Source organism: Taeniopygia guttata, chromosome Z (genome assembly GCF_048771995.1).
Source record: "Taeniopygia guttata chromosome Z, bTaeGut7.mat, whole genome shotgun sequence".
Taxonomy (NCBI): Eukaryota; Metazoa; Chordata; class Aves; order Passeriformes; family Estrildidae; genus Taeniopygia; species Taeniopygia guttata.
In genome coordinates, this window is record NC_133063.1 from 74371014 (window position 1) to 74398611 (window position 27598).

The 27598-nt window shown below is 34.9% G+C and overlaps 1 protein-coding gene across 1 annotated transcript in view; it reads left to right on the forward strand.

The window, feature by feature from the left end:
- Positions 1 to 27598, forward strand: part of CNTLN (centlein) — a 181752-nt gene that overhangs the window by 71464 nt on the left and 82690 nt on the right. Inside the window, 8 exon segments of the mRNA XM_072922859.1 lie at positions 6329 to 6357; positions 6359 to 6490; positions 6817 to 6820; positions 12682 to 12742; positions 12745 to 12801; positions 16942 to 16988; positions 16991 to 17061; positions 19790 to 19915. Of these exon segments, the coding sequence (XP_072778960.1) occupies positions 6329 to 6357; positions 6359 to 6490; positions 6817 to 6820; positions 12682 to 12742; positions 12745 to 12801; positions 16942 to 16988; positions 16991 to 17061; positions 19790 to 19915 (527 nt within the window).

Here is a 27598-nt window from a genome sequence, read left to right on the forward strand (position 1 = left end):
CTATCTATCTGTCTGTGTATCTATCTATATCTTAAGATCCAAATCTTTGAAGAAAGACTTTCTTAATTTTGATATATTTGGTCCAGTTAAATTGTTCTGGTAACTTGTTCATAAGCTTTTTAAAAACTAAAATGCCAGATAAAATGCTGTAACACCTCTTAAGAAAAAAGAAGAATAAAAAACCATGATACTTACTAGAAACTTTTAAACCACAGTTGTAAAGCTTTGTTCCAAAAGAAGAAAGATATTTTAATCAATGCTTACTTGGACTTCTGTAGTGTTACAGTCTGTTGTTAATGTTTACTAATTATAATGTATTAGAGCAAATAGGACTGATGTTTTCAACTTTTGCTTGCTGTGCTGTGATCAGTTTTATGGAAGAAGATCCAGTTTTGTTGTGTACTTGCTACTAAAAAGTTGCAGTTCAACAAATGCATGAGGAAATGTGTGGCTAGTTTGACAAAAAGGCTTAATGAAATCCAGTGTTGTCTTTACTTTTTCAATGATGATTCTTCTAAATGTTTTTTTCCAGACTACAAAGTGGTTTTCTTATCTTGTAATTGCATATTTTCCCCAATAATTTGTAGTATAAATTGCATACCAGGAGGTGTAATCTTCCTGATGAATAAAATCATTCATACTCGATTTGGGAAATCTGGTGGCCACATGGTCTTCAGAAAGGAATTGCATCCTTTTTTCAACTCCCTGTTCTATATTAGAGGATGAGAGTATTCTTTTTTTTATGATATAAATCATGTGAATTTTGGAGGATGGCAAATACAAGTCTTATGAGAGTGAATGGGTGGTGGAAACCCTTTTTCTCACTTGTAGGACATTTTGACTGCTCAGGGGTACATGAGATCAAGGTCCAGCCAGGCTGGGTAAGTTGTTCCTCAAGACTTGTTGCCCATCTTAGATGTATTCGCTGTAAATAGACATGAGGCTGTGACAGTGGGATGCCCAAGCTGCAGAAATGAGTTTACAAAGGATGCTGTAGTGAGCACTGCCTGTGACTCAGCTTGGTAGATGTCTAACTCGGTAACAGAGTAACAGGAAACTCCTGATCATTTCATTCATTATGGCTTTGCTTGGCATATGACATTAGATTCCAAGAGTTTTGACTGAAGAAAACTTTTAGGTATGGGTCATGGTCTAGTTGAGTGCCATAGGTCAAAATTACTGTTTTCCTAAATCAGATATTCTGGTAATCTTGTACACCTGTTTTCTGGTCTGAGCTGTATGTCTGAACTCTGCTCTGTTGCTGAGACTTTAGCTTTTGCTAAACCATAGTATGCCTTCAGACCAGTTTGAAGCAGAGTTGAGCTTGCATCTAAGTCACAGAAGGACTGCCCAGGATCTTTCCTCTTCTAGCTCACAGTGTTGGTATGGTGCAATTGATCTTAGCACAGCTTTGTGCTGAGAAAGCTGAGCAAAGAAGGCATAAGGACATGGCATGTTAGGCTGTGCAATTAGTCCTGAAGCTCTTAGATATCCATTTTTTTGGTACCTGCTCTCTTTTGCCAGTATAGAAAAGTCATGCAGAATAGAAGTATAACGGAGCATAACTGTATTTTTTCATATTGTTTGTACTACTTTTAATAGGTGACAGCAATGGTAATGGGTTCCCTTCTGTAAGTACTGTGGATATACCTGTATACTACAGGCTCCTTACAAAGATGGTGCTTGTGCTTCAGCTTGATTAATGCATCCAGAAAACCATCAGCAGAGTCTTAATGTGAAAAGACATGTAAGAGTAGTGAGACATCTGCTTTATAGAAATAAATATTTTCTTGCTCATATTTGTTGTTTAAAACAAATACAAATTCTGACATTTATTTGGAATATATATTTTGCCTCTGAGGTAAGTTTCAGTAGACACATGATCTTTCATAAAATAGCACGTGGTGTAAACTGATTTTGCTGTGTGAAAGAGGAAACCATTGCTCTGTTAAGCTAGGCCTGGTAATACAGTTGGACTCTAAGATGCTTAAACCTAAGAGAAAGCTTTTTAATTGCTGCACTCAGCATGTAGATGGAAATACCGTGAGGAGGGTCACCATTATGTGTACGCTGAAATCATTGCCTCATAAAAATTTTAGTTTTAGACACAGGATTCAGAATAGACTTTAGGAAGTGAACTTCATGGATCTTTCTGTTTAATTACTCTGTGAGTTACTATTTAAGTTCATAATATGAAAAATCTACAATGATAATTCTAAGGCAGCAGAAGAACCTGGTGCTGCCTCTCAGACTGCAATTTTCTGGATTGCAAATTCCTGATCTTTACTGCGAAACTGGACTCCATCCTTCATACAGATCTTGGATGTTGACTGATTTATGTAGTTTTGAAACTCACTATTCTGTTGTTTTTTTTTTTTTTTCCATGATAGTGTTAGGATTTTAAAGTTGTTGTTCCATTGTAGGCCAAATTATTTACCTTTTTGGCCTTAGTATTTATAATTATTCACCTCATTCTTAGGTTACAAATTAGAGTTTAGATGTAAAAAGTGAAAAGCCAAGAAGAGGTCACATCTCTCTTTGAGGATCTGATGGAATTGCATTTCATAGAATCATAGAGTGGCCTGTCTTGCAGGGAACCTAAAGATCATCTAGTTTCACCCCACCGTGGCCATGGGCAGGGACACCTCCCACTAGAACAGGTTGCTTAAAGCCCCATCCAACCTGGCCTTGAACACTGCTCGGGGCTGGGCCATCCATAGGTTCTCTGGGCAACCTGTTCAGTGCCTCATCACACTCACAGTAAAGAATTTCATCATCATATCAGATTCAAATCTCCCCTCTGTCAGTCTGAAGTCATTGTCCCTTGTGCTATCACTATATGCCCTGGAAAAATGCTGCTCTTTCTTCATGCATTGATCTTATAACTCTGGTTTGCTGATAGAGTAATGTGTTTATACAGAAGAAGTTGGTTGTTCTTACAGTAACCAAATCTTTTCACTAAATAATTTGGGTTTAAAAATCTTTAAATTTTTTTTTGCTCTTATCCAAAGATGCTTGGACCACAGAAGTCTGGAAGTAGTAAATTAAATTGACATAAATCCAAAACAAAACACCAGAGAGAGAAATTTCACCCAGCTTTCTGTCTTGGGAAGGTCTACTTTCTTGTCTAAAAAAATTAATGTTCAACATTTTCTTATTTTTGAATAAACAGAGTTTTAGGCTAGGAAAATGAAAATAACATTACTCAATTATTTAAAGATATGTTAAGTTTAACAGAAAATTATACCAAATGCCTTTTGAGCTGGAGACCATTGATAAGCAAAACTTTTGTTTTTAAATTGATACATCAGTTACATCTGGGTTCTTAGAATTTCTGAAGCTGAAAAAAATTCACAGGTATAGTTAAAAAAATGAGCAGGTTTTGAGGATATTGTAGACCCAAATTCTATAGGTAAGTATGTTTTGGTAACAGCAATCTACTGAATATTTTAAAGTAAAAGCATAGGCATTTTGGAGGTGTTATTTAAGATCCAAGACTTGATTTGTTGGATTTAGTTTTCCAAGAAATGTGTTGGTATAGCCATGTGGGCAGAGACTGTAATAAGACTATTTTATTAGAAAATAAATAAATTTACCATAAAAATACTTTACAGTATTTTATTTAATAAGTATCACAGCATGGCAGTTTCTACAAATCTCTTTTGGAAGAAGAAAAGAGTAGGAAAATAACCTCAAGGCAAATGAAGAATAATGCTGTTCATATATTGGTCCTATTGAAGTCAATAGCAGAACCTGCATGACATAGAGGAGCCGGTTTAATGTAGTCTGTGACTACATTAATGGAGTCAACTTAAATGGAGGTATGTTTCAAAGTACTCAGTATTTTTTTTTTTAAACAAGAAAATAAAAACTAATAATACAATAAGAAATTAATAATTAGTGGAATTTCTGTAATTCTTATGGCTTAAAAGTCAGCAGCAGGAGTTGGACTCGAGGATATTAAATGTCCTTTTAAAGTTAAATAATTCTATGAGCACTTAATAGGTGTAGACTTCCTAAAGTAGCAATAATGTGAATTTAAATTGTAATAGATTGAAGTTGTTGGTTCTTTTTTTAGTTACTAGTATAGTTCTAAAGCTTGTGTTTCACATGGAGCTCTTTTTTTTACAAGTAGCTGAGAAATCAGTAAGATGTGTGTGTCAAGCTGTAGGTGTATTTCTCTTTTGTAAAAAGAAAGAGTAAAGTTCAAGTAATAAAATCAATTCCAGAACCTGAGTATAAATACATTTCCTTTTTTTCCTGACACCATTTATATCTTCTAGATTTTATTGGATTTTTTTTCATTTTTATATAACTCAGGTTTTGTTCAAACAAACATGAAGTCCAGTTTTTTTTAAAGCATTCTTTTGATTACATGCCTTGTCTACTCCTCATTTTCTTGTTTTTCTTTTTTTTACTCTTGTGTGTTAATGAACTAATGGTTATAAATAGGCATTTTACTGATCATAGGTGGTAATGACATATGTTTGCAACTACATATGGCCTAAACTATGCAAAATTAGGAGTAGAATGTGTTTAAGGAACAGTCAGCAAAAGCATGGGCAACTTTTACTGTCTGAGAAATTTCTAACAGTTACTGTGTGAAGAGTTGTGGTTTTTCTAAAACAAATACCCAATATCTTTAATTTGTAATTTGTTGAAATAGTGAGTTTATCTTAGGCTTTATGAAAAGCATATTCTGCATAAATAAAAAGGCTATACCCATTTGTCTGTTTCTGACAAATATTAAGCTTACTAAGGTGTATGCTTAATTGATTTGAATCAACTTTAGACAGCTTTGCTTCTTGATTGGCATGAATTTGGAGATTTTTTTACTTACTTTTTTTTTTTTACACTGCTTTATCTAATTTTTGTCAGTATACCTGACTTTTTTATGTAGGGAATGCACATTTGAGATCATAGTGCCACGTGATAATTGTACCAATTTTTATCTTCTCTTTTGAAATGAGTATTTGTCTTAAGAATATGCACAAACAGTTGCAAGCAAGTGATGTTGTCAGGATCTTGTTAATAAGGGATAAAATAAAACTTACAGTTAGTCTTAAGAACATGTCTTCTTGGTCAAGCTTGTTGATTGAAGACACTACTGCTTGCCAGCTGCTCATTGCTATCAGAACACCACTGGCAATAGAGTTTCGTGAGTTTCCCCTCATCAATGCAGTCCAAGGTCAGCTCAAGCCACTTGCATTGACTTTTAAACTAACCAGCCCTTTTAGTTATGCAATCAGTGGGGGAGGCTGTTTACATCATTCCTCCTCCAGTTACCTGGATGCATTGACCGTGTGGGAATCATAATGATATCATCTTTGTCTGGCACAGCTGTTAGAAGATGAATGTGTCCCCAGCCTTATAGCACTGAGAAGGTTTGACCTAAAGCATTTCACTTGTGATTGCCATAAGGTGACTCAACAGGCATATTGCTGCTGCTTACACTAGGAAAAGAAAGCTTTGCCCCGTGATTGTTACAGAGTGGGGTGTGATCACACCAGGTAATGAAAACTCGACTGACAAGAAGTCAGTTGTCAAGCCACGACTCATGCATACATGAGTCTGCTTCTGTATATCAGGGATATAACTAAGAGTGCTGCTACGAGTGAAATGTGTCCTCTCTGAACAGGTAAGTTGATCAGTGTGCAGCAGCCTTGTATTGTGCCAAGGAATTGCTGCGCATGGATTTATAGCTAGGAAAGGTCCTGGAATTCAATGATTTAACAAAATAAAGAACCAACCTTGAGTAACACTGTGACCTAGAATCTATTTTTTTCTCCAACTCTTCAGTTTAACCACAACATTTTGTTCTGTGTAAGGATGTAATGGCTATAAGTTGTAGATTTACAGTAAAATAGTGCTTTTCTGATGTAGTTCTTAACTAACAATATGTTTGGTTACAGAATAAGCAGTTAAGGTTTTTTTGTTAGTGATACTTACAACTTGAAGCTTCACCAGAAACAAGTCCAGAAGGTGCAATATTTTGTCAAGAAATTTAATAGGATATGACATACGAAATATCGTCTAATAAGTAGAATAAGTTATTGCAGAAGAAATGTTTGTATAAAACAACCATTGTTAAGAACGTAAATTTAGATTTAGAAAATATGGTGGTGGTGTAAAAATGTTTCCTTAATATTTTGAGGTCTGGTTTTGATTTTGGATTCATAAGTCATTTATGACAGCAGAATTATTTGCAGCTTTTACATGTTTCTGTAATATTGTTACTATGTTTCTCTAGGCAGTTTTATGTAAATGGTGTGTTACATATGTGATTTTTTTGTTACCACTGTAATATACCTGTACTGTCATTTCCTAGGTATTTCAACAGCCTTCTTTAAGGGAGCTATATTCCAGTGCAAGAATCTGAAATGGAGCTTTTGCACAAAAAATTGAAGAAAGTGGATCTTAACCTAGCAGAGCGTGATTTGTACACTACAGATACTCTGGAAAGCAACAATATAAGGACTTGAAGAACGAGGTAAAGTAGTTTTATTGTCTGGTGTATTTGTGTGTAAGTCAGGCTGGTGAAGCCAAACGTTTTTGCTCAAGGGTCCAGATAATAATTTTAATATCTGTTGACGCTGCTTATAATTCTGGAAGCTTGTTTGAATAGTTCCTGTGTTATCTGCCAAAGACTTGTTAAAATAGCTGTTGGGAGTAGAAGGTTTTACCTTATTAAATACTGAATAAGGGATTCTTAATTAAATGAACTATTTGCAGGATAAATTCTTTGTAGATTTGCTAAAATTAATATTTATTAGATATTTTGTGGTGTTTATTAGAATGACCATCTTTCACTGTAAGGAAAGTGAGAGAAATATAAATGGTTATTATTATGTTTTTTTAAATGGAAAATATTTTTTCCCAAATTCTTGACTTTTAGAATGGAATATAATATTTTTTTCTAGGAAGAATTACAGCAATGTCCTTTGAAGTTTATACTTGCAGCTTTGTATAGTGCTGAATTGCCTCTTTTGTGGAGTCTCACTGTTTAATTCAGGCATAAAATAATAATAACAACTATGAGCTGTAGTAAATGAGTGACATCTATAAATAATTCCATTATTTAAATTGATCTATTCATTTAGCTGAAATTATGATGATTTTCATTGTGTTCAGACTCTTCCTCATCTATTTGGATAGTCCTCAGACTAACTGTGATCATGTAGACTATGGGAAGCTGTTAACAAGGTTGCAAAGGTGAATGTGATTCTAAATGGCATAAATAATATACGATGGTGGATCATCATGTCCGCTTCCTGAGAAATCATCTAATTTATTCAAATATGGTATCTCATAACATTTTCTTTGAAAAATATATAGCTTGTTCATTCTTAATGATGTATACTGTATGTTAGTTTTGGGAAAAGACACACTTTAGAATATTTCTTCAGGAGCATGGGGTGGGCATTTCTGTGAAAATGTGCTTAAGAAAAAACAGGCAGTATAGAGTGCTACACAGGCAGTATAGAGTTAAGAAACAAAAGGTAAGAAACAGCCTGGCAAACATAAAGTTCAGGAAGGAGGAGAGAGAGGAGTTTCTTCATGTGCTGGAAACAGGTATAGCTCTGCAGGCCAGGGAGAGGATCACTGTGGAGCAGATGTCAATAATATAGCTATTGAAGGAGCCCAAGTGGATATTTGCTCTTGGAAGTCACAGCTTGTGGCGGGGAGTCGATTCTGGAACAAGTTCCTCTCTTACATGAGCTGTGGTCTGTGGAAGACCTGCTCTGAAATAGGTTTATCCTGAAGGACTCCAGCCTGTGAAGAGGCCCTGTGCTGGAGTAGGAGGAAAGTGTGAGGAGAAAGACTGGCCCAATGGGAGCTGTTAAGCATTGATTGTAAACCTTCTACCTGAATGGCTCAGCAGGTGGTAAAAGAGTCAGGAGTGATGGAATGAAGTTATGCCTGGGAAGCTGGGAGCTTCTTTTGGATAGGGAAGATGGTGTTGATTAAGTTTTTTTTTCTTTATTTCTTACAATGTAAATATATTCTAAGTGGCAATAACTTAAATATATTTTTTTTAAGTTGAGCCAGCCCATGATGCTGAGTGGTAAACCCACAAGCTTTATCATACTGTTTTCTCCTGTCCTAGTGGGGAAGGAAAGTGCGAGAGCAGTTGAGTGGGTGTTTGACCCTTTGCCAAGGCTAGCCCCCCACAATGTCTTTTTCTGTTTCCTCAGGGGAAAGTTAAATGAAACTGCTGTGTTCATCATGACCTGTGTCAAAATAAAGCTATTACACTGCCTTAAGTACAACTAAATACAAATTTTAAAGCCTATTGTAGAAAATTTCTTCCTGTTTTGATACATAGGTCTCAGTCATGCTCTTTGAATAGCCAAGGCTGTTTTGTCCACTTTTTCACAAGTACACACAAATCTCTATTAATAAACTTTCGAGAACTCAACTGATGAGCTCCTTTGTGTAGGCAGTGAAACTGTGGAAAAACTCCGGATTTTCTAAAACGGAGAAGGTAGTATTGCTATGGTAGTACTTTACCCTTTTTCCTTTACAATGAATATCTTCTCATTCCCTTGTTTTTCAGCCTTTTGCGACAAAATCATTACTGTCAGAAGTCATTAGCACATGATTTGACAGGAAGAATATGTGGGATATTCAATGTTTGTTTTAAAAAGATGATCCTTTTGACTTTACAAAGACTGTTGGGCTGCCCTTCATTCCCCCTTATGTACATTCCCAGGATATAAAGAACAAATAAGCATGGAATCACTTCTGATTAGAATGACAGTGCTTTGATGACTTATTGCTCCAAAAAAAGTTTTCAAAGGCTTTGAAAGAAGTAATTATTGGAAAGGTGTTGAAAAGAAGAGCCTCGTACAAACAGAAACTTGGCACTAGTGCAATAAATTGAGATGTATGGCCACATGACTGCATGCTTCCGGCTGTGTTTATATATGCAACAGCATAGATACATCTATAGCCTTGTGTTGGTCTTTGTGAATTGCAGAAATCCACATCCCTTGCCTACAGTTTTACTGAGTAATAGAAACAACTTACTCTTTGAGAGGTGTTTAAAAGCTTTGTTAAATGTTGTTGTGATGTCCTGTTTCATGATATTGTAAAGTGTGTATTTAGAGGCAATTGTAACAAGCATAGTTCTGTCTTCCTAGCTTCCTAGAGCTCTTTTTGGAGCTTAAACTTTATGTGGAATACATGATTTCTGTTAGTTGATTAAACTGACATTCATATGTCTACTGGCTAATTCAATAGCGTTTTTAGCAAAGCTTTCCCATGGTACAGTGCACGGGAGTTAGAATTGCCTTTTATTCATGTCCAATCTGTATCATTCTTCTAGGTCTGTAGTGTCAAGAGACTGAAAGATGTATTAACTTGCAGTACTAGTAAAGTTCCTGTTGAAACATAGCGAATCAAGAATTTACCATTTTTCTTTCTAAAAGCCCCCACCTCTATTTGGTCAGTCTTGGGTTCAGCCTCAACAATGTTTCTGTTTCTTCAATTGATAAAAACACTAAGATTCTTACCTACTGTCATCTGAGCTGTATCTTTTAGCCATTGATATCAAGCCTGTACAGAAAAAGTGCTCCTAAGACATTTCAAGAGGGGTTCTGACTTCCCTACTTTGGTTTGGGTTTAGGAGTTTTTCTGTTAGTGGGTTGTTTTTTTTTTTCTTTTTGTTTGTTTGGTTGGTTGTTATGGGGTTTTGTTTGTCTGTTTGTTTGTTTTATTTGGCTTGTTTTGACACTTTATTCAACACAAAACCTGTTGAATTCAAGAACATGGCTATTTGCAGTTTCGTCCCATGGGGTCTTTCATTGTGCAGACAGGTAATAGAAGGTTGTTTAGAAATAGGCATATTTTCTTTTTCTGCTTGTGTGCCTTCATTGTCAGTTAATGTGTGTCCCATCAACTTACCTGCTATTTCTTTATGCTAAATCTTCTGTCACAAAGTTTCATATCTATTATATATTAGAAACTGTTTATTTCTGGTTTTTCTGCTATTTGATTTAGTCTTTGGTAAAAATGTTTAAGGAAAATTAAATGAAAAATATTCTGATTTGGATCCCTTTACTGACTTGGATTAACAATCTTCATTGATAAAATTGGAGGGGCTTTTTTCTCCTAAACATGTAGAAAATTTTTGAAACATTATATTTTGAAACATTATATACATTTCTGTATATATTTAATAGACATATGTCAGAATTTTTCTGTAGAATTTGAGGACTGAATTAAAAATTTAATGTTTATATTTGATGGCAGCAAGAGCAATAAAGTTTGCACTTGTGAGAAGATTTTTACTGATGCCATCTTTCAAACTGAGTTTTTCAGCAGCCCCAGGCAATCCAGTTACAGGATATTTTATGACACAGTCTCCTTTGTCTTGATAGAACTCTTTACCTCCTTAGCAAAGATTGAGTTCAAACTACCTATGTGCAACTGTAAAGCCCAGATCCAGCACCCTTTCTCCACAGACCCCTAGTCTGATCACTAAAAAGGAAAAAGTAATAGAATGCTCTTTATACATATCACCAATCCCATCCATTGTCACAGGTAATCATTTCTGTATCCATAAATAGTTAAAAGTTTTCTCTTTTTTTTCACATACCATGGCTCTAGCACATTCCCAGGTAGCTAAATATAAACTCTGTATGTGTGTATAATACATATGTCTACACACACACACACACACACACAGATATATATATAAAATTATTATTTATATCAGATACTAATTGTATCTGATCAGCTGTGACTAGACTAGCAAGACAGTGTATTTTACCTTTTTCTGTATTTTTTTTCTCTTTTCTCTGTTCCTTCTCAGTTTTTCTCTGCCTATTAATTCTTAAGAGTCTGATGCTGGTTGACCCACTCCTTTTCCTTTGTTGCACTTCAGTTTGGCAGCAAGCAGAATGCTTTGACCTTTTATTTCTCATTTCAGAGAAACTGTATATATTCCAGATTTTCTCTATACAAGCATAAAATTTACCTAGAAAACAATTCTTAAAAATTAATGCATAGTATAGTCATTGACTGTGCATAATGATCAAAGAATGTAGAAGATAGGAGGGTTGTGTTTTGTTTGCCTTTATTTTTTAAAGCTCTTCATTTTAGTCACAAAATCTGGGACTTTGAAGATGATTATATTTTTTAGTATTTGGATTTTAAATGTCCTAAAACTCTTTCCAGATGTTAGTTCTGGTTTGGTTTTGGGGTTTTTTTGGGTTTTTTGGGTTTTTTTGGGGGGTTTTTTTGGGTTTTTGGGTTTTTTGGTTTTTTTTTTTTTTTTGAGGGGGCATGTCAGTGTTTGGTTTGATTTATTCTTGGGGTTTTTCTTTAATTTGGTTTTTGGTTGTTTTGGTTTTTGGGTTGTGTTGTTTTTTAGTTTGGGGTTTTTTTTGTTTGTTTGTTTATTTTGTTTGAATTGGTTTTGGTTTTGGTTGAGGTTTTTTTGTGAGGGTGTAACACTTTTTCTAAAAAAATTTTGCTTGGTTGTTTGCTGGGCTTTCTTACGTCTCTTTCAGGTATGTGTCAGAAGCAGAAGAATCCTGAAATCAAATGACAAAACCACATTGTAAATTCATAATTATAAATATGAAATGCTACTGTTCTCTGATATTTCATGATAGATTTTTTTTTCTTTCCTTTTAGAAACCTGTACTATTTAAAATGAAAATGTGGTATATGACGTCTTAAAAATATTTCATACTGGAAGGTAATGGTCAAGGAAAACAATGTCAGTTGCTAATTAAGATATGCTTCAAGATTAAATTAATTTAATGGACTAGTGAAAATATTGACATCTACAGTATTGAAGAAGAATTCATCCCTAATTCGTTTTATTGTATATCAGTGTTTTCCCAGAGCAAGTGGCATAATGAATATGGCAACAAGAATAATCACAATTTACCTTAAGTTTCTGTTTGACTTTATGTGATGGCACAACAGTATTTTGCCTGATTGGCATTTAGTGTGCGTTAGTACTTCACTTTTCGTAACCAAAGTTATTCCAAAAATCTGAAAGTCTAATTTTATGAGGCCTTTCTTTCTCTGCCATAAGGACATATGACATAGAGTGAACAAGAAAGCTGCCCAGTTTAAGTGTTACTTTCACATACTCTTTCTCCAGATTGCTGTATGAAGCTGTACATAATATAAACACATATTCTTGTCTCTAGTTAGTCACATTATAGTTAATGACCATATGGTCATTATGGTATAAGATCTACTGTCTGTTGTATTTATATTCCTCAAGCATATTGTTCCTTCAACTTCACAGTGTGTTAAACTATTTCAAAGGGAAAAAAATCCTTTCCCTCTTGTTTCTGGTTGTCCTATCAAGTGTAACCTTGGACCCTTATAGAGCAATTAGACCAGCCTCTATCCCCTCCTTTGTAATGAGGTTTCTTGCATTTCTGAGTCTATAACCCTTTAGTCTTCCCTAATGGGACATCATTATTCTGAAAGAAACAATGTAAATGTAAATGAATATTCTCATTAACGAGTCACAGAGAAACCTTTAGTGGTAGCGCTGTGGTAATTCTGCTTGTTATTTCTCTAGTATTCCATGCAGATTTTTTTTTTTATAATTCATTATTAGTATTCAAAATTACTTCTTCTTTAATTCTGCATGTCTTTCATAATCCGGTGTTCCAACTAGTTCAACCATGTCCTTCTTTTATTCTCCAGGAACCACCTGTGAAACGTTCAAGGTCTCTGTCCCCAAAGAGCTCTTTTAGAGAGTCAGAGGAACTAAAATAGCTGAAAGGAAGATTGAAAACTTAGAGAAGACACTACAGCTAGAGGTGAACATTAAATAAAAATAAATAAAAAGCCTGCTAGCTATAAGCTTGCATACATAAAGACATACCAAAACAGACATTTTAAAAATTAAAAATACACATACTTTTATGGACTGTAAGTCTCTTCAAATGGAGAACTCTCCATTTGTTTTACAACAAATTTTTTTTCTTTTTGCTTTACAGTGTGAGTAATCTTACAGTCCTGTGGAAGCTTAATTGCTCTATCATCAATAACACATACTTGTTAAATACATTTTCAAAGTTTGTGTGTGAGTACATATATATATTCTGAGAAATGGATGTGTTCATATGAAGTAAATCAGAAAGAAGCACTGAACATACAAAGACTTCTTTTCTGTAAAATAAAGCCATACTTTAAAATGCTGAAGTAACTTAAAAAAGATTGACCCCTGGAAATTGTATAAGTTATGGCTCAGTTAGTTGCTGGTCTAAGAGTTACTGTTTAAAAAAATAATAACAATCCCCCTTCTTTTGAAAAGAGGAGTGAAGGAAAGCAGATGCAGAAGAGAACTCTCTCTGCATAACCTCATATAATAATTTGTACCATTCACCATACTGCCTTTACTTATCTTCTATTTAATCTTAAAGTATAATTTAAAAATCTGTACAGCTTTATGATATTACAGGCACTGGATCTCTATCACAGACATCCATGATGTCTTTAAAGGCTAAATCTCCCCTTGAAAGGGAACACATTAACTTCTTGCTTGTTCTCATGAAAATCTACTTGGCTTCTTTTGCAGAATGCTTTAATGGGTTGAAAAGAAGGTGTAGAGGCCCAGGTCATCATAATAAACACTGTTGTGGCACTACATTCATATTTCGATGAGGCTACTGCTGACATGACAGTGAACTAAGCTGTCATAAAGTTAATGTCAGAACATTTCTGTTGCTATTCTATGATTTCTTAATGTTAGCCTTCTCTCGGGCATTGTTTCTAGCAACAAAAAATGGATTTGACCCACATTTTCAAAACTAGTCCTTGCATTATTGCCTCTTTAAACCCAGTGTTGACTGTATGATTGCTTGAAATTTTCTTGCTCAGAGAAATGGTTTCTCTGTCAATACACACACTAATAATACGTCTGGAACATGAAATGGTGCTTTTATACATTAGTCCTTTTGAAAAATTGGTAACAATAATAATAAAAAAGGAACAGCTCTATTTTGGGGTTTTCAGGACCACTCAGTATTATAAACGAGCAGAAAATGTCAAGGTCCCATTCACAGGTTTTTCCAGTTCTCTCAGCTGACTCATTTCTCAGTAAGAAAAGTTGGCTCTTAGTATCTTCATTGCTAGTATAAAAGGGGTAATAATTTAAATTCAGAGTTTTACACAGCATTAGCTTTGTTTCTGGGCATCCTAAAAAGTAAAGAGCATGCCTGATTGCACCCTTGATTGTGGAAGAGAACATCAAAATAAGTAAGAGTATTTTTTTTTCTTTTAAAAAACAAATTATCAAGCTGCTACTTAGATTGGTCCAAAGCATAAGTACTTCAATCTACTGTGGGTCTTTAAGAAGTGGGTAAGAGTTTGCTTGTTGAGAAGTAGGTATTTGATACAAACTAAGAATACACTGATCTTCTCCTGTATTGCTTCTAGAGCTGTGATCAGTGGTGTAACCTAGAGGAGATAATCCTGGCTTTAACTGGAAAGGTCTCAAAACCAAGAGGAGCTCTTCTCTTTGAGTTTTCTCATCTGTTTTGGGTTCTAAAATTTTTGGAGGTAAATAAAACTAGAATATGCACAGCAGTCTTTAGAGCCACCTTAATACTTTTTTGTGTGAGCAAGACCACACTCACATTTACCTCATATTTCATATGTAGTCTATTCCATGTATAGTGTATACATGAAAACAGATGAATATTGCATCTTCCACATAACTATTTGTGGAAAAAACTGTTTTTGTGACTATTAGGGGCCTCAGTTCTTGTATGCCTAAGCACAGTCAAATAATTGATTCAGTTTAGTTTTCAAAATTTCCTTTTTACTGTAATAGAAGGTCAATTTCAATAAAAATTTGAATTAGTGATTAGAATCTTTTGACTTGTCTGAGCAGCCTGCCAAAATTAAAAAAAAAAAAGAAATAGGCAGTTGGGTTTTTCCTCCTGCAAATTGAACTTTGTGTTACTGTTGCATGGGAAGTACTATAGATGACAGGGGGCAGCTGGAGAATAATCTGGAGGTCTAGCACTGCTAGAGATGGTTATTCTGTCCCATGTCGTGAATATATACAAAACTGTGTGTAAGACAGTTTAGTTATGAAATGTAACATAATTCAGACAGAGATGAATCTAACAGATTATGGAAATTTCAATGAATATTTTAAGTCTTGAAGTGCTTAATTCAATAGAGAGAGTGATTAGGGCAGTTAATTGTCTAATTTCTATTTCTGCAAGAGCAGAGCAAGTGATAAGGGAAGGCAATCACTGTAACAGAATGGATAATAGAACAGGTAAGCAATAATGAAAAATGCAGATTCATAAATAGGAAAGGCCAAATTCTACAGTTGGTTGCATCTCTGAAAGGGCATCGACACTAATAAGCTTCTGAGGATTTATATTGAAGACATTGTTTTCTAGTACCCTGCCAGACTTGACCAGTTTTTGCTAGCAATATAAAAAAATCTCAGAACAGTTGTTTCATGAACTTCTTTTGAAAACACAACATCTATAATTGTATTCTTGTGAAAATTTCGTCTTGCAAAGCTTGGTAATGGTCTATCTGTTCTTAGTTTGAGATTTATATTGCTATTTATGTGGTTGTTTTTAATATCATTGTGGTATTTGCATGAGTCACTTAAAACTAGTCAAAAGTACTTTTTTAACAATTCAAAATTTATAAATTTATTTGGTTTAGAGGTTGTTTCAGGAAAAAAAACCTATGACCACCACTTTGGGAAAATATTTAGTGGTAAGGTAGTATTTAGTCCACTTTGGACTTGATTGTGTTCCTAAATATTCTCTTTTTGTTTCCTGAATCACTTCCAGAAAACTTCTGGAATTTTGTATATAGTACGGTTTGAAACTTTAGCTGGTATCTGTCAACTTTGTGCACCACGAAAGCTGGGCTACATTTGATAAGCCAAGCTTAGTATAGGTGCTTCATAGTTATGAGTACTCTGGAAACCCTTGCCATGTTTTTATAGTGGGATTCAATTTTTTTTGTTTGCAGCTCTGACTATTCATCTATCTAATTTATTGACTAATACTGAAAAGTCCTTACATATAAGCAGAGTAAATACTTGCAAATAAGGTATTCTGATTTATTTTGTTCTGTAGTTGCTCTACAAGCAGAGCTCCCATTGAACTGAAAATGAAGCTCTGATTGTAAATTTTGCTACAGCATAATGAATTCTCTGCTGGTGAATTCTTTACTAGTGTATGCCAAAGTTTGACTAGCTTCATAGTGTGAAATTCTTCTTCTTAGTGTTGGTTTTTCTTTTTTTTTCCCCCAGAGGACTGTATAGTCATTTAGAAAAGTCTGTTTTTAAGCTTACATGATGCTATCCTGTAATATAAATCAAGGTGCATTTTACTTTTTGCTATGAACATTTTTTGTATGGTTTTGATTATATAAAAGTTATTGTAAAAATTGTGTTTATTTCTTCTTTGCTGCATTACTAGAGGACAAAGTCTGGGTGTTGCAGGTGTATGTATATTTACAGAAACATCTTACTTTGTGAGGAAATCCTGAAGCCATTTAAATGTAAGTTTTTTTCATGTGGCCAGTATTTCCCTTGAAAGTACACAGATCAGTTTTCCATTGGGAAAAAAAAGTAGTTTGAATGAAAAAACAATGCCAACAATCCTTTTTCAGCTTCTGTGTTTTAAAATGTATTAGGCTCATGCATTCACTAGATAAAAGCTGGCATTTTGGTAGTAAATTTTTAAAACTTTCAGCAGCCTGAAAATAATAGTTAAATGAATTGCTGAATCATCAGAATTTTCCAAAGTAGTAATGAGAAAACTTCGACCTCAAGGACTGCGAGTGCTGATCTTTCTGTTTAGATTTCTGAGTCTCATAGTAGTTGCTAGAAGAGATCTTTTGTTTCATGTGATCTGTGTAACACTCTTTTACATTTTATCCAAGTCTGATTTTGTTTTTCTGGTTTCATACAATCTTGAGAATCTTAAGAGCTAAGAGCAGCCTATGGAAAACACGAAGAAAAGGGCTGCAGATGTTACAGACCAACTACAGAGCACTAAAAGAGCAATTATAGCAGTGGGAAGAGGGCAATAGCAGGTAAGTTACATAGCTCATTAAAAACATTTTCCTTACAGAAGAAATCTGAACAGAAGTATTTCATAGGTATTCAAAAGAGAATGTGATTTGAAGGAAGAAGCTACTATGTGGTGATCAAGACTATCCTTTGTTTCAGCAGAATACACAGCTTACCCCATGTGAGAAAAATTGTAGTTGAAACCAAGAGGAAATATATTGAGCTGACTTATTTTATTTAGGCTCTCATTGAGAGCCTGAGTACTGGACAAAGGTCAGCTAGGACTGCTTACTTACATTTGTCTAATTCCTCACTCATTTATTTTGTTGACTATGTTTTTAATTTTCTGTAACACAGCAGTTGCTCATTATTTTTCAAATAGTTTTTAAATATAGTTTTATTCATTAAAATAGAGAAATAATAGCCTCTCTTACATTTAGTGATTCATATATTAACTGAGGCTAAAATCTCCTTCCTTATAGAGAAAAAACTATGTGCATGAAAGCATGGTGTTTTTGTCTGTTAAATTATTTTAAAAAAATGATTTCTGATAATTTCACGAAAAAATGCACTAATATATCTTTATTAATGGAAAGAGGAGAGACTTTACCACATAAAATTTGCATAATGAACATTCTGTATATCATTCTCCCTTAGGCTCTATACGGAACAATGAAAATTTTATGCAGAAATTCTTTTTTTAAGTCCTTAGCAGACAGAATTTTTGGTAAACAGATGCAATTCAAGGTATGAAAACATTTCTTATCCGTTCGGTTATCAAGCACTGTGTTTTTCAGGACCTGTTTCAAGAAAGTAATTTCCTTGTGGCTTTAGCAGGGCTTTAGCATGCACCTAACAGCTCAGTAAACACTTGTGTGTTTTACTAAATTATTTTTGCAGTTAGAACAATACTGACTAATCTTGACACTAACTTTTTAACTCTCTTCAAAGATAAGGAGAGTCACAGAAAGTGCTGCAAAATTAGCAGCTATTCAGAGTCTGGGGTGACATAAAGCATCCTACTGTGAATGATAAACTGTTCCTTATATATGAGTAATGCTGTGGCCTATCTTAGTAGATTTGCATTGCTTTGAAATACTACCATTTAGCAGGAGTGGTTTGTCTTTAAAAAAAGAAAAAAAAAGATGTTGTTGGAAACAATGGTGAAGTACAAAATTGCTATGGGCATCGGTGGTATCACGGAAGCATTTTTTAAAATACCTAAGCGCAATGGCAAATATATTTGGGTAAATTATAATGAAAAGGTTTTGTATAGATTTTTTTTCTTCTAGTTCAATGTTTTAAATTTAGTGCAATCTGGAAGTGACTTTTAAGGATGATAGTTACTAAATTCAATGAAATTATTTAATTCTGTTTCTATATCTAAACAGGCTTTCATATCCACTGAGAGTCCAAGGCTAACAGATAAAAGAAAGTGAACTAGATAAAGACATTAAAATCTTAAACTTGATATACAGTGAAGCACTGGGTGTTCTGGTTCTGATAGTTAAAAAAATTAAAAAGAAATGGGAAAGAGAGACAAAGGTTACTTCTGTTTAAAGCAAATGTGACGAGCTTGTGTTATAATGAATGTATTTGGGAAAAGTAGATATTGGGGAGAATATATCAGTCTTCACTTAGTCATCCATTTTTTTCATCTCTGTTTAAGATGAGCTGAAAATAACAGGGTTTCAATAGTCTTTGTTATCAGATTAGATTTGTATGAAGCCACACTGAAGGACTTCTGGTTTTCATTTTTAATATGCTTAAACGAAGGAAAGTAGACTGACACAAATAAAAGCAGTCTGTAACAATAAGACTCTGTTATTTTGGTGTCTCAAAAAGCTGTATAGTGCTGCTGTAATGTAAATTGTGCATTAAGAGCTCAGTATCAGGTGCTTATGAGGCATTTCTGATCCTTTGTAAGTGATGGAGGACCCCATTCTCCATATTCTTCATAGATTAGTATCTGTTATTGAGATGGCAGCTGATGGGACCCAATCCACCTGTCAGTGTACATACAACTTGCACTGATGTACGTGACTGCAAAGATGATGGGGGCCTTAAGAGGTTACCACATTGTCTGAGAGTTTATTTCTATGCCCAGTAGGAATTTGGATTTCAGAGTTTTTAATTGATTTCATAAAGGATTTTTTAATACAATTTTTATCTTTGGCATTATTAAAATACGAAAAAATATTTTAATGTCAGAAAAATTTAATTTTAATTAATTTTAATTTTATTTTTCTGTGCTTCTAAAGTCAATATGCTTTTTCTTAATACATAATCTCATCCATAGATAGTTAATTCCTTTATCAAACTGTAGAACAACAGTGTGATTTAGAGTGGGCATTAGTTGCAACTTCCAGATTGGCTTGCTGGGATATTAGGGGAGCTGATGACTCTCCCTTAATTTTCAAGAGATTATGTGATGATTTTAACTTCTTCTTTCTCATAGCAGTATTTAAAGTATTATTGTCAGAATGTGGGTGACACTATTCTGCGGCATCACCTGGGAGGCATGGTGTCATACTGGCACAATATCTGTCTGAAACTATGTAATTGAACTTCTCTTTATTACCACAGTTAAGATTTCATGCCTCAGAACATATACTTCATACAAAATTCACATTCAATGGATGCTGTACTTGAAAATTTGTATTTTCTGAAAGCAGGGATGCTTTTTTTTCTGGTTCTCCTAAAACATTTATATATTTGAAAACAAGCAACCTTTTTTTAACTCATAAACAGCCTTGAAATCAGTAAATGCAGATACCAGCATACAGGCTTCTGTCAGCTTTGTCAAAAAGATCCTGATGTGATGTGGAATGAGCTGGCTTTTTTCAAAAGGGGACACAAAAAGCTGCTGATTGAGAAGTGAGTTTGTTTCTTAAATGGTGTTTAAGTAAAGAAACATACTGGTTTTATTCTGAAGTGCTTTACAGGCCATACAAGAGGAATTCCTTGCAAAATTCCATTATAAAAACACCTACCAAAAGCAGGAAAGGAAAACATCAGCTCTTTTTTTTTTTTCCTTCCTTCTCTCTCCCCCTTAAATCAGTGACAAGTTACAAGTTTGCTAGCACTAACAGAAACTGTATTCCATGATCTAGGGATTGTGTTAATTAATGTGGCTCTCATCTGTTGGAGGTGTCGCTCTTCATTAGCCTGTATTTTACACACTGCCGTGCTTCATTTTTGGAATGAGGTGGTGAGGGGATAACCTAGCCAGCCATCCTTGTTTGATCTCTGTGATACATACGCAATGCAGAATGCCTCAGCTCTCTTGGTTCCCTGCCCTGTCCTGCTAATCCCAGCTGAGCTCATTATGGTGTAGCCTTGCTGCTACTCCTGGAGCCAGAGCTGTCCAAGCTAATTACTGGTAGCAGCAGAGCTGCCTGTTAAGGGTCTGGTGTGGATCTGCTAACATGGTCCTTGGTAGTGACCTGCAAAAAGCACGAGGGAGTTGCTCTCTTTCTTGCTGTGCATAGCCTGTCCTTTGGGTTTAGTGCTGATCCCTTCACACAGCTCTTTCAGCTGTAGTAAGTGTAAAACTTGGTGAAGGAAACTCTTACTTTAGAAAACATACAGTTTGCTGCTTTGATCTCATAATTCATAGGCTATTACACTCAGCCAGGCAAAGTAAAAAAATGTCCTTTTATACTAGACAAAAGGAAGTTAGTATGGTATAATTAGCCCTTTGCTGTGATTTAACACTTTCTGTAAGTGACTATGATTTTTTGTTTTAATTTAAGAATCAAGACATCATAGAAAGTTTTATTCAGACTTTGTTTTTGTCAGGATTAAAAAAAATGTGTTTTCCCAATGGATCACAATGTAAGCCCATTTTGTGGCAATACCATGAAGGCTGCTATTACAGAATTTCAAAAGCATCGAATTGTTTTGTTCTATGTAAGTCCTTGTGTTGACCATAATCTCCATTGGTATATTATAGGCAATGTTGCCAGTAGCTGTATTATATGGGGTATTCTTATATCTGCCACTTAAAATTGTGTGCCTGTTCTTGTCACTTCATTGTCACCTCTTTTTGCTGTTTTGAAGATATAACAACAAATTATCACATGCAATTATTTTGTGGGTTTTCATTTTTTATTTTTATGTAGGAAAGAACACTTTCTTGCCAGGTATGTAATTGCATACATGTAATTCCCCTTCCATCACTAGTGAACACATTTACCACAGACAATAGTAACTCAAGAGCAATTACATAAGCCTCTTTTTTCATTCAAAGCCATGCAAGAGAGATTGCTTCTATATTGTGCACATGCTGAAAGTTGGTACAGTTGGACTGCTTTTCTAGAGTTCCTGTGCAGTCACATTTATGGGAACACCCTTATTTCTCGTATGTTGCAGATCGTTGACCTTGACTAGACTGTGGTGAGGTGTCATGAGCAAACACTTGTGCTCTTTAAGATACAGGATTTGTAAGACAAACCGGGTTCATAGAAGTCCAAGGATTTAGTAAGAAGCCAGTGCAACATTGTGTTCATTAAGGTGAACTCCTTGTGTGGATTTAGGTGCTGTCTGTTCCTTAGGGCAGTGTCACTTCCTGTTGAAATAAGAAAGAGATTAATGCGTAATTGCAGGGTTTATATCTGTCTTTCTCTAATAATGACAGTCTTTAATTTGTTGAAGGAAGTCACCATTTCAGGATTTTATCTCATTTTCTTAAGAAAGTCAATACCAAATTTATTGTACTTTTTAGATACGTGGCTAGAGCTTCTTCATATTGCTTCTATTGTTTTTTAAGTTCTATGGATAAAGGACATGATTTGTGGAGTTGGACCAGTTACTTATATGTGTAATGTTACAGGCAGTGTAAGAAAATCAGGTTAGCTCGTAGCTTGTGTGGATGCACTTAATTGGATAGTACATACTGATTATCTTAAGTTGATGTAGAACATACATAAACCAAAACCAATGCACCATTTCTTAAAGAAGAGTGTCTGTGTAGGGATTTTATTTTGGTATAAGTTTTAACTTTGAATAGGTAAAGTTTCTCTTTCTGACTAAACCAAAGAGTGAATGTCTTGAAAATAGGATTATTTCTTATTGCTTGTTTATGTATTTATTTGTAATAAAGACTTTCTCTCCCATCTTCTGAGGGATAGAGCAGTGATGTAAAATGTCTTTAATATGCACATAAATTTGTCATAGTTTTAGCCCTCCCCTGGACCCACTCCAGGGGCTTCATGACTCCCTTCCAGAGGAACTCAGAACTGGAAACAGCAATACAGATGTGGCCTCACCAAGGCTGAGCAGAGAGACAGGAGCACCTTTCTCAACCTGCTGGTAATGCTCTTCCTAATGCACCACCAGGACACACTGTTGGCTCATGGGCAGCTTGTTGACCTGAAGGACTCACAGGTCCCACTCCACAGAACTGCTTCACTGCACATCCAATTGTTTTGTTTCCTGATTGCAAGCTGGCTAATTTAAATTATTTTGGCTTTTCCGTGTCAAAAGCTAGTTAGCTGGAGCATAGGAATATCCTGTCCCTTTGGCCTTTAGATACAGACTTTGGAAACGTATAGATGACTGAATATAAACTGTTATGGAATATAAACTGTAGTGGAATCTTCACAATTTTACATATTTCATTCTTTTTTTGAAGAGAATTTATTTTTTTTCTAGTAAGCTTCCACTTACATTTTCATCAGGCACTCTGTCAACTGTTTTCCAGTGAGAGGGTTCTGTCAAGGATAATGAGGTTCATGTTTTTTAATTGTTAAGCTTGTCTCTAGAACATTTCTTACCTGTGTCCACCAGATCTTGTAATTTCCTGCATCCTAGCTAACAGACAAATTTGAGGACTTAATGTTTTTTATATCAGATGTTTGTGTTTTTCCTTTGTTCCTTCATATTTAATCAGACATGTCTTGTACTTTGCTGCCTGCTCATATATGATGGAATTGTGTCATATTAAAAACATGAGTCATGCTGCTAAACATTTTTTTCATAATACAGAAGCAGATAAATGCAAAATTAAAATTGCATTAATGATAAAATTTGGGTGTTGTCGGGGCAAAAATAGCAGCGAGATGGTGGAGAAAGTTAAGGAGTCTGTGTTAGCGTCCTTTTGTATTGTTCCTTGCACAGAGCTATTGCTTGCCTTGCTGTTGGATCAGAATGATTTCTGTAGATTATTTGGTTTAAAAATGAATAGCTGTATGTGTGGTAAGCACGCTGCCTGCAGAAGAACTGTCTTTTTCTTATTCCTCTGTTTGGCCTAGACAAAAGGTCTTCAGCATTCAAATAGAAATGTCTGATTTATTAGTCTTACAGATATGCATGCACGTATGAAAACAAAGTACTAAGTGTGTGTCATATTAAACTATACAGAATGTTCATAGATGAAGCCTGTGAACCTACAGTCAGTAATACCAAAGCACACTGATTGCTGCTAACATGTCAGATTGCTATTTTAAGAGAATAAGGAGCGAGTAATGAAAATAAGTTTCTCTATAGTACGTTCTGTGAAGTTCTAGGATTTCTGGTAAAGATAGCAGTGCTTGGTACATTCTGGCAAAAATAATTTAACATACACTGCTAATTTTCCATGACTTTGCATAGTTCTGATTTTGGAAGGGACATTATAAATTTTTATTATTCCATGTATCTCAGCTTTGATAATACCATATGGAACTTCAACAACTGAATTTTGAAAAAATGTAGAAACACTTGTTTCAGAGAATGCAAATAATACTTTACAATGAACGTTATTAAACATTGTTTATGTATTCTTGCTTTATCTCTTCAACTCTTTCCTAAAGTGTACTGTTTTGTAATTCTAGAAAGTCAATTGTGGTACTTAGCAGACCTTTATTGTGACCCAGCATGACTTTTGTGTTAAACTACTTAGTTTTCTTTTGTTGTATGAGGCAGAATATGAAAATACGTGCAAAAGTTTTACCTATCCTAATGTATTGGAATAGTTTTATAATTTCTAAGGAATTCAGAATGCATTTTCTAAGAATTATTGTTGTATTTGCTTTTTTACAAACACAGTAATGCGCATTAAACATGTAATCATCAAAATTTTCTGTAATCTCAAATACTTCAGTAGGAGAAATAAAATAAGTAATTTGTTTTTATCCTTACATTGCATTGGAAATCAGCTCCATACTAACAGCAGTGTGTAGGCAAGAGACTTTAGTGTATTGTCATATGAAGTTTATAAAGGTTATAAGGACTGATACAAGAACAAAGTTCTCTTGGTATTCCTATGATGGGTGATGTACCCTCTTTTCTGAGTTATAATGATGGCAATAGTACTCCAGTCTTGGCTCTTGAGGTTGTATCTGTTTCAATCTAATGACAGGTACAAACAGTGTTTATGAGGCTGTTCTGATGGTCTTATTTTAAAAGAATGGAAACCTTCAAATTCATATAATAAACAAAATTCACACAGTGTAATATTTATATTTTGGTTAAACACTTATATAAATAAACAAGATGGATTTTGTGCTTCAGTGAAAGAAATTAAAGATAGATAAAATTTTAGGCATGGGTTTCTACCATCCTTTTGCAAACTAAAGTTTATGCTGCATGTTGAAACTATCTTAGTCACTAGTGCTTCTTTGAGTGTGGAGTGATCATTGACTTGAAATATATCTCAAAAAGCAATCTTGACAACTATGACACTATTCACTATTTTGTTACGTGAACAGACATTGGACTGTTGAGGGGGGAGTTGCTTTTATCCTTCTTTTTTGCTCCTGAATGTGGGTTGTAAATCTGGGAGACTTTCCTTAGCAACAACAGATACCTCTTCCTGCAGTTTTCATCCATCCTAAGAGCAACTGAATTGGGAAACAAGAATGATAAAGACATATTTCTGGGAAGTGGATGCACAAGGAAGATAGATAGCTTAAATACTCTATGTAGTTAAATACTTCATTTCCTTAGTTAATTAAGACTATAGATTTCTTAGTGTAAACTGTAAGTTTACAATATTTTTCCTGTAAAGGAATTCCAGTAAATCATTCCGGATAGTGTGAATAATCACAGAGTGGGAGTAATGCTAGTACTTTTTCCTTTACTCTTACCTTCGTAGTGTTATCCTCAGACATATCTAATGCTTTTTGCTCTCTCACTGTCTATATCGAACACCTGCTCCCAGGTTTGCTCTCATTTTCCAAGGTTGTCATAAATATACAGACCCATGAAAAGAGCATATTTTGCCTTTACTCCAGGCAAATGTACTTGAATCATAATGCTGTAGGAAGAATCATTTGCTGTGACAAATTTCTGTCTGAGAAGTATTTCGTCTGTAAAACTTGGATATCCAAGTTTCTGGTAGTTTTGGTTCTCCTGTCTTGAAATAATTTTAGAGTAGTAGAAAATTAAAATGAATTTTTCATTATGACATAGAAGACCATTTTTGACAGCCTCGTCCTATATTTTCTATATGGGCTTTTTACAGAAGTATGTGTAATGTGCATGTGTGTTCTACTCTTGTTTTACAGAGTGGAATTTTTAGACTTCTAAAAATTAGAAAAGAAGAGAAGAAAGAATAGAAAGTGCTGTTCAGCTTTGCTTACCTAGATGTTTCTCTGTTGATGTACTGTCTTTCTTCTCAAGCACCTATCTTTTCTGAGGGGAAGAAAACAGAGCTGCTTCTGCTGTCTTATTTTCCTTGCAAGGATTATTAGGCTATTTAACTTAAGCTTTGGATAAGAAAAAAATTCTTTGACATTATGTTGACCCGGTCTCTTTAGAACTTATTTTTGGTTACTGTGATAGGCAATGCTGCTGTCCCTTTTTAAGTACTGTGATAAAGCTTGGTTAGCAGTCTTTTTCTTTGTGATTTTTTTCTTCATTTGGCTTTCCTGTCTTTAACAGTCTTCCATGACTCTGGAGGAAAATGGTTGAAAAGGCAATAGTTAACCTCGTGGACTCAGAGGAAGGCTTCCCTGACTGCAGCAGCTCCTGGACTAGCCCCCTGATATCTGTCCATACCAGCAACAATGTGCATTAGGAGATTGTATTTGGTTGTGCTTATTTCTCCAAAGAGTCATCCTGCTGCAGTCTTTACACCATGTAATCCTTGGGAAGGAGTCGGTTTCCTCAGTGGGTTGTTCCATCTTATGTATTCAGCTCTATTAGAAATTAGATTCTCTGCATGGTTTTATTTTCCAGATAAAATTCCCTGGGACCAATGGGAAAAATGTCTTAGTGTTTGTTTGGATGTTTATTTTAGACTGCCATGAGCTTGCTCTCTTAATTCCTTTTATCTGTATGCAGGGGAGTGTAGAAGTCTTACCTATGAATGCTGAAAGCTGCTGATGAGCAGTGGCTGACTTCTGGGATGTGTGTTACTCAGGAGGCAGTTGTTTGCTAGAGGACTAACCAGAGTCTTCTGGCAATGGGTTAACCCAGGGTCAGCAACTCTGGAGGGAAGGAGCCCTTTAAACTCATAAGTGCAAAGAGAAAGTTTATGCTATAGTTCAGGCTGTCTTTCTAAATTACCTTTTCTTTAATGCATTGGGGCCCAAGTGCACATGTGTACAGGTATCTTAGATTTGGAGTTGTGTGAGGGCTCCTGATGGTATCTTTAGAACTGCTGACAATTAAAAATGATGAGTACTAGGATTTTTGTTATAGCAGGAGGGTATATTTTGCAGAAGCCCTGCTTATATGCAGATGGTGGGAGCAATTCTCCTATTCTAATAATTTGATAAGTAAGCAACTGTTACAAAGAATTTCTTGCTGATGCCTAGCTATAATCTAAAAGAAATTGGAAGTAATTATTTTAGCATAAATGATTCTATAGCACAGTTTTAAATATGCTACCTCTTCCTATATTCAAAATGGGTGAGTATTAAAAAACATACTAAAAAAAGGAGGAGTAATCAAAAGTCTTATATTGTGAAAAATAGAGCCCAGACTATTGTATCATACTGAAAACAGCAGATTCTGTAATCGTGGGTCAAGATCAGTATTTTCAAAAATGCATGCAATACCACCATAAACTATTATCTGCATAGTTTTGATCTCTCTTGATTTCTCATTTTAATTCTGCCAGGCGAGACTGTGGCAATCATAGTTGGGGGATAAAAATGAAGTATTTGTACATAAAACAGGATGCTACAGGCTTTCCTGGTCTTGATGGTCCATTTTCTATATGTGTTATAAGTAAGAAAGAATGACTTTTATAATTAAATGAATTGTAGTAAACAAAAGATTTTGAGGTTGTTCTCAGGATGTAAAAACACATGATTAGAATTCTGACCTGCCATATTAGAAGATCCTGATTGTCTTCTAGGAAATGCTAGTAGTAGTAGCAGTAGTAGTAGTAGTAGTAGTAGAAGACTCCTGCTAATTTAGGATGCTGATTCCTCTCAAATCAAGGACTCAGTGTCTCTTCCTTGGAGCTGGAAGTTCTTCTCTGACAACCTATCTAGAGTACCTAGGATTGCTGCTGCCCTGTTTCTTGTCAACAAAGCAATCTTTAAAACTACTTTGGAGTAGATTACATTGTCAGAAGGTCAGCTTGTTTTGGAAGCAGATAAGAAAATGCTTATTGTTGACAAAGAC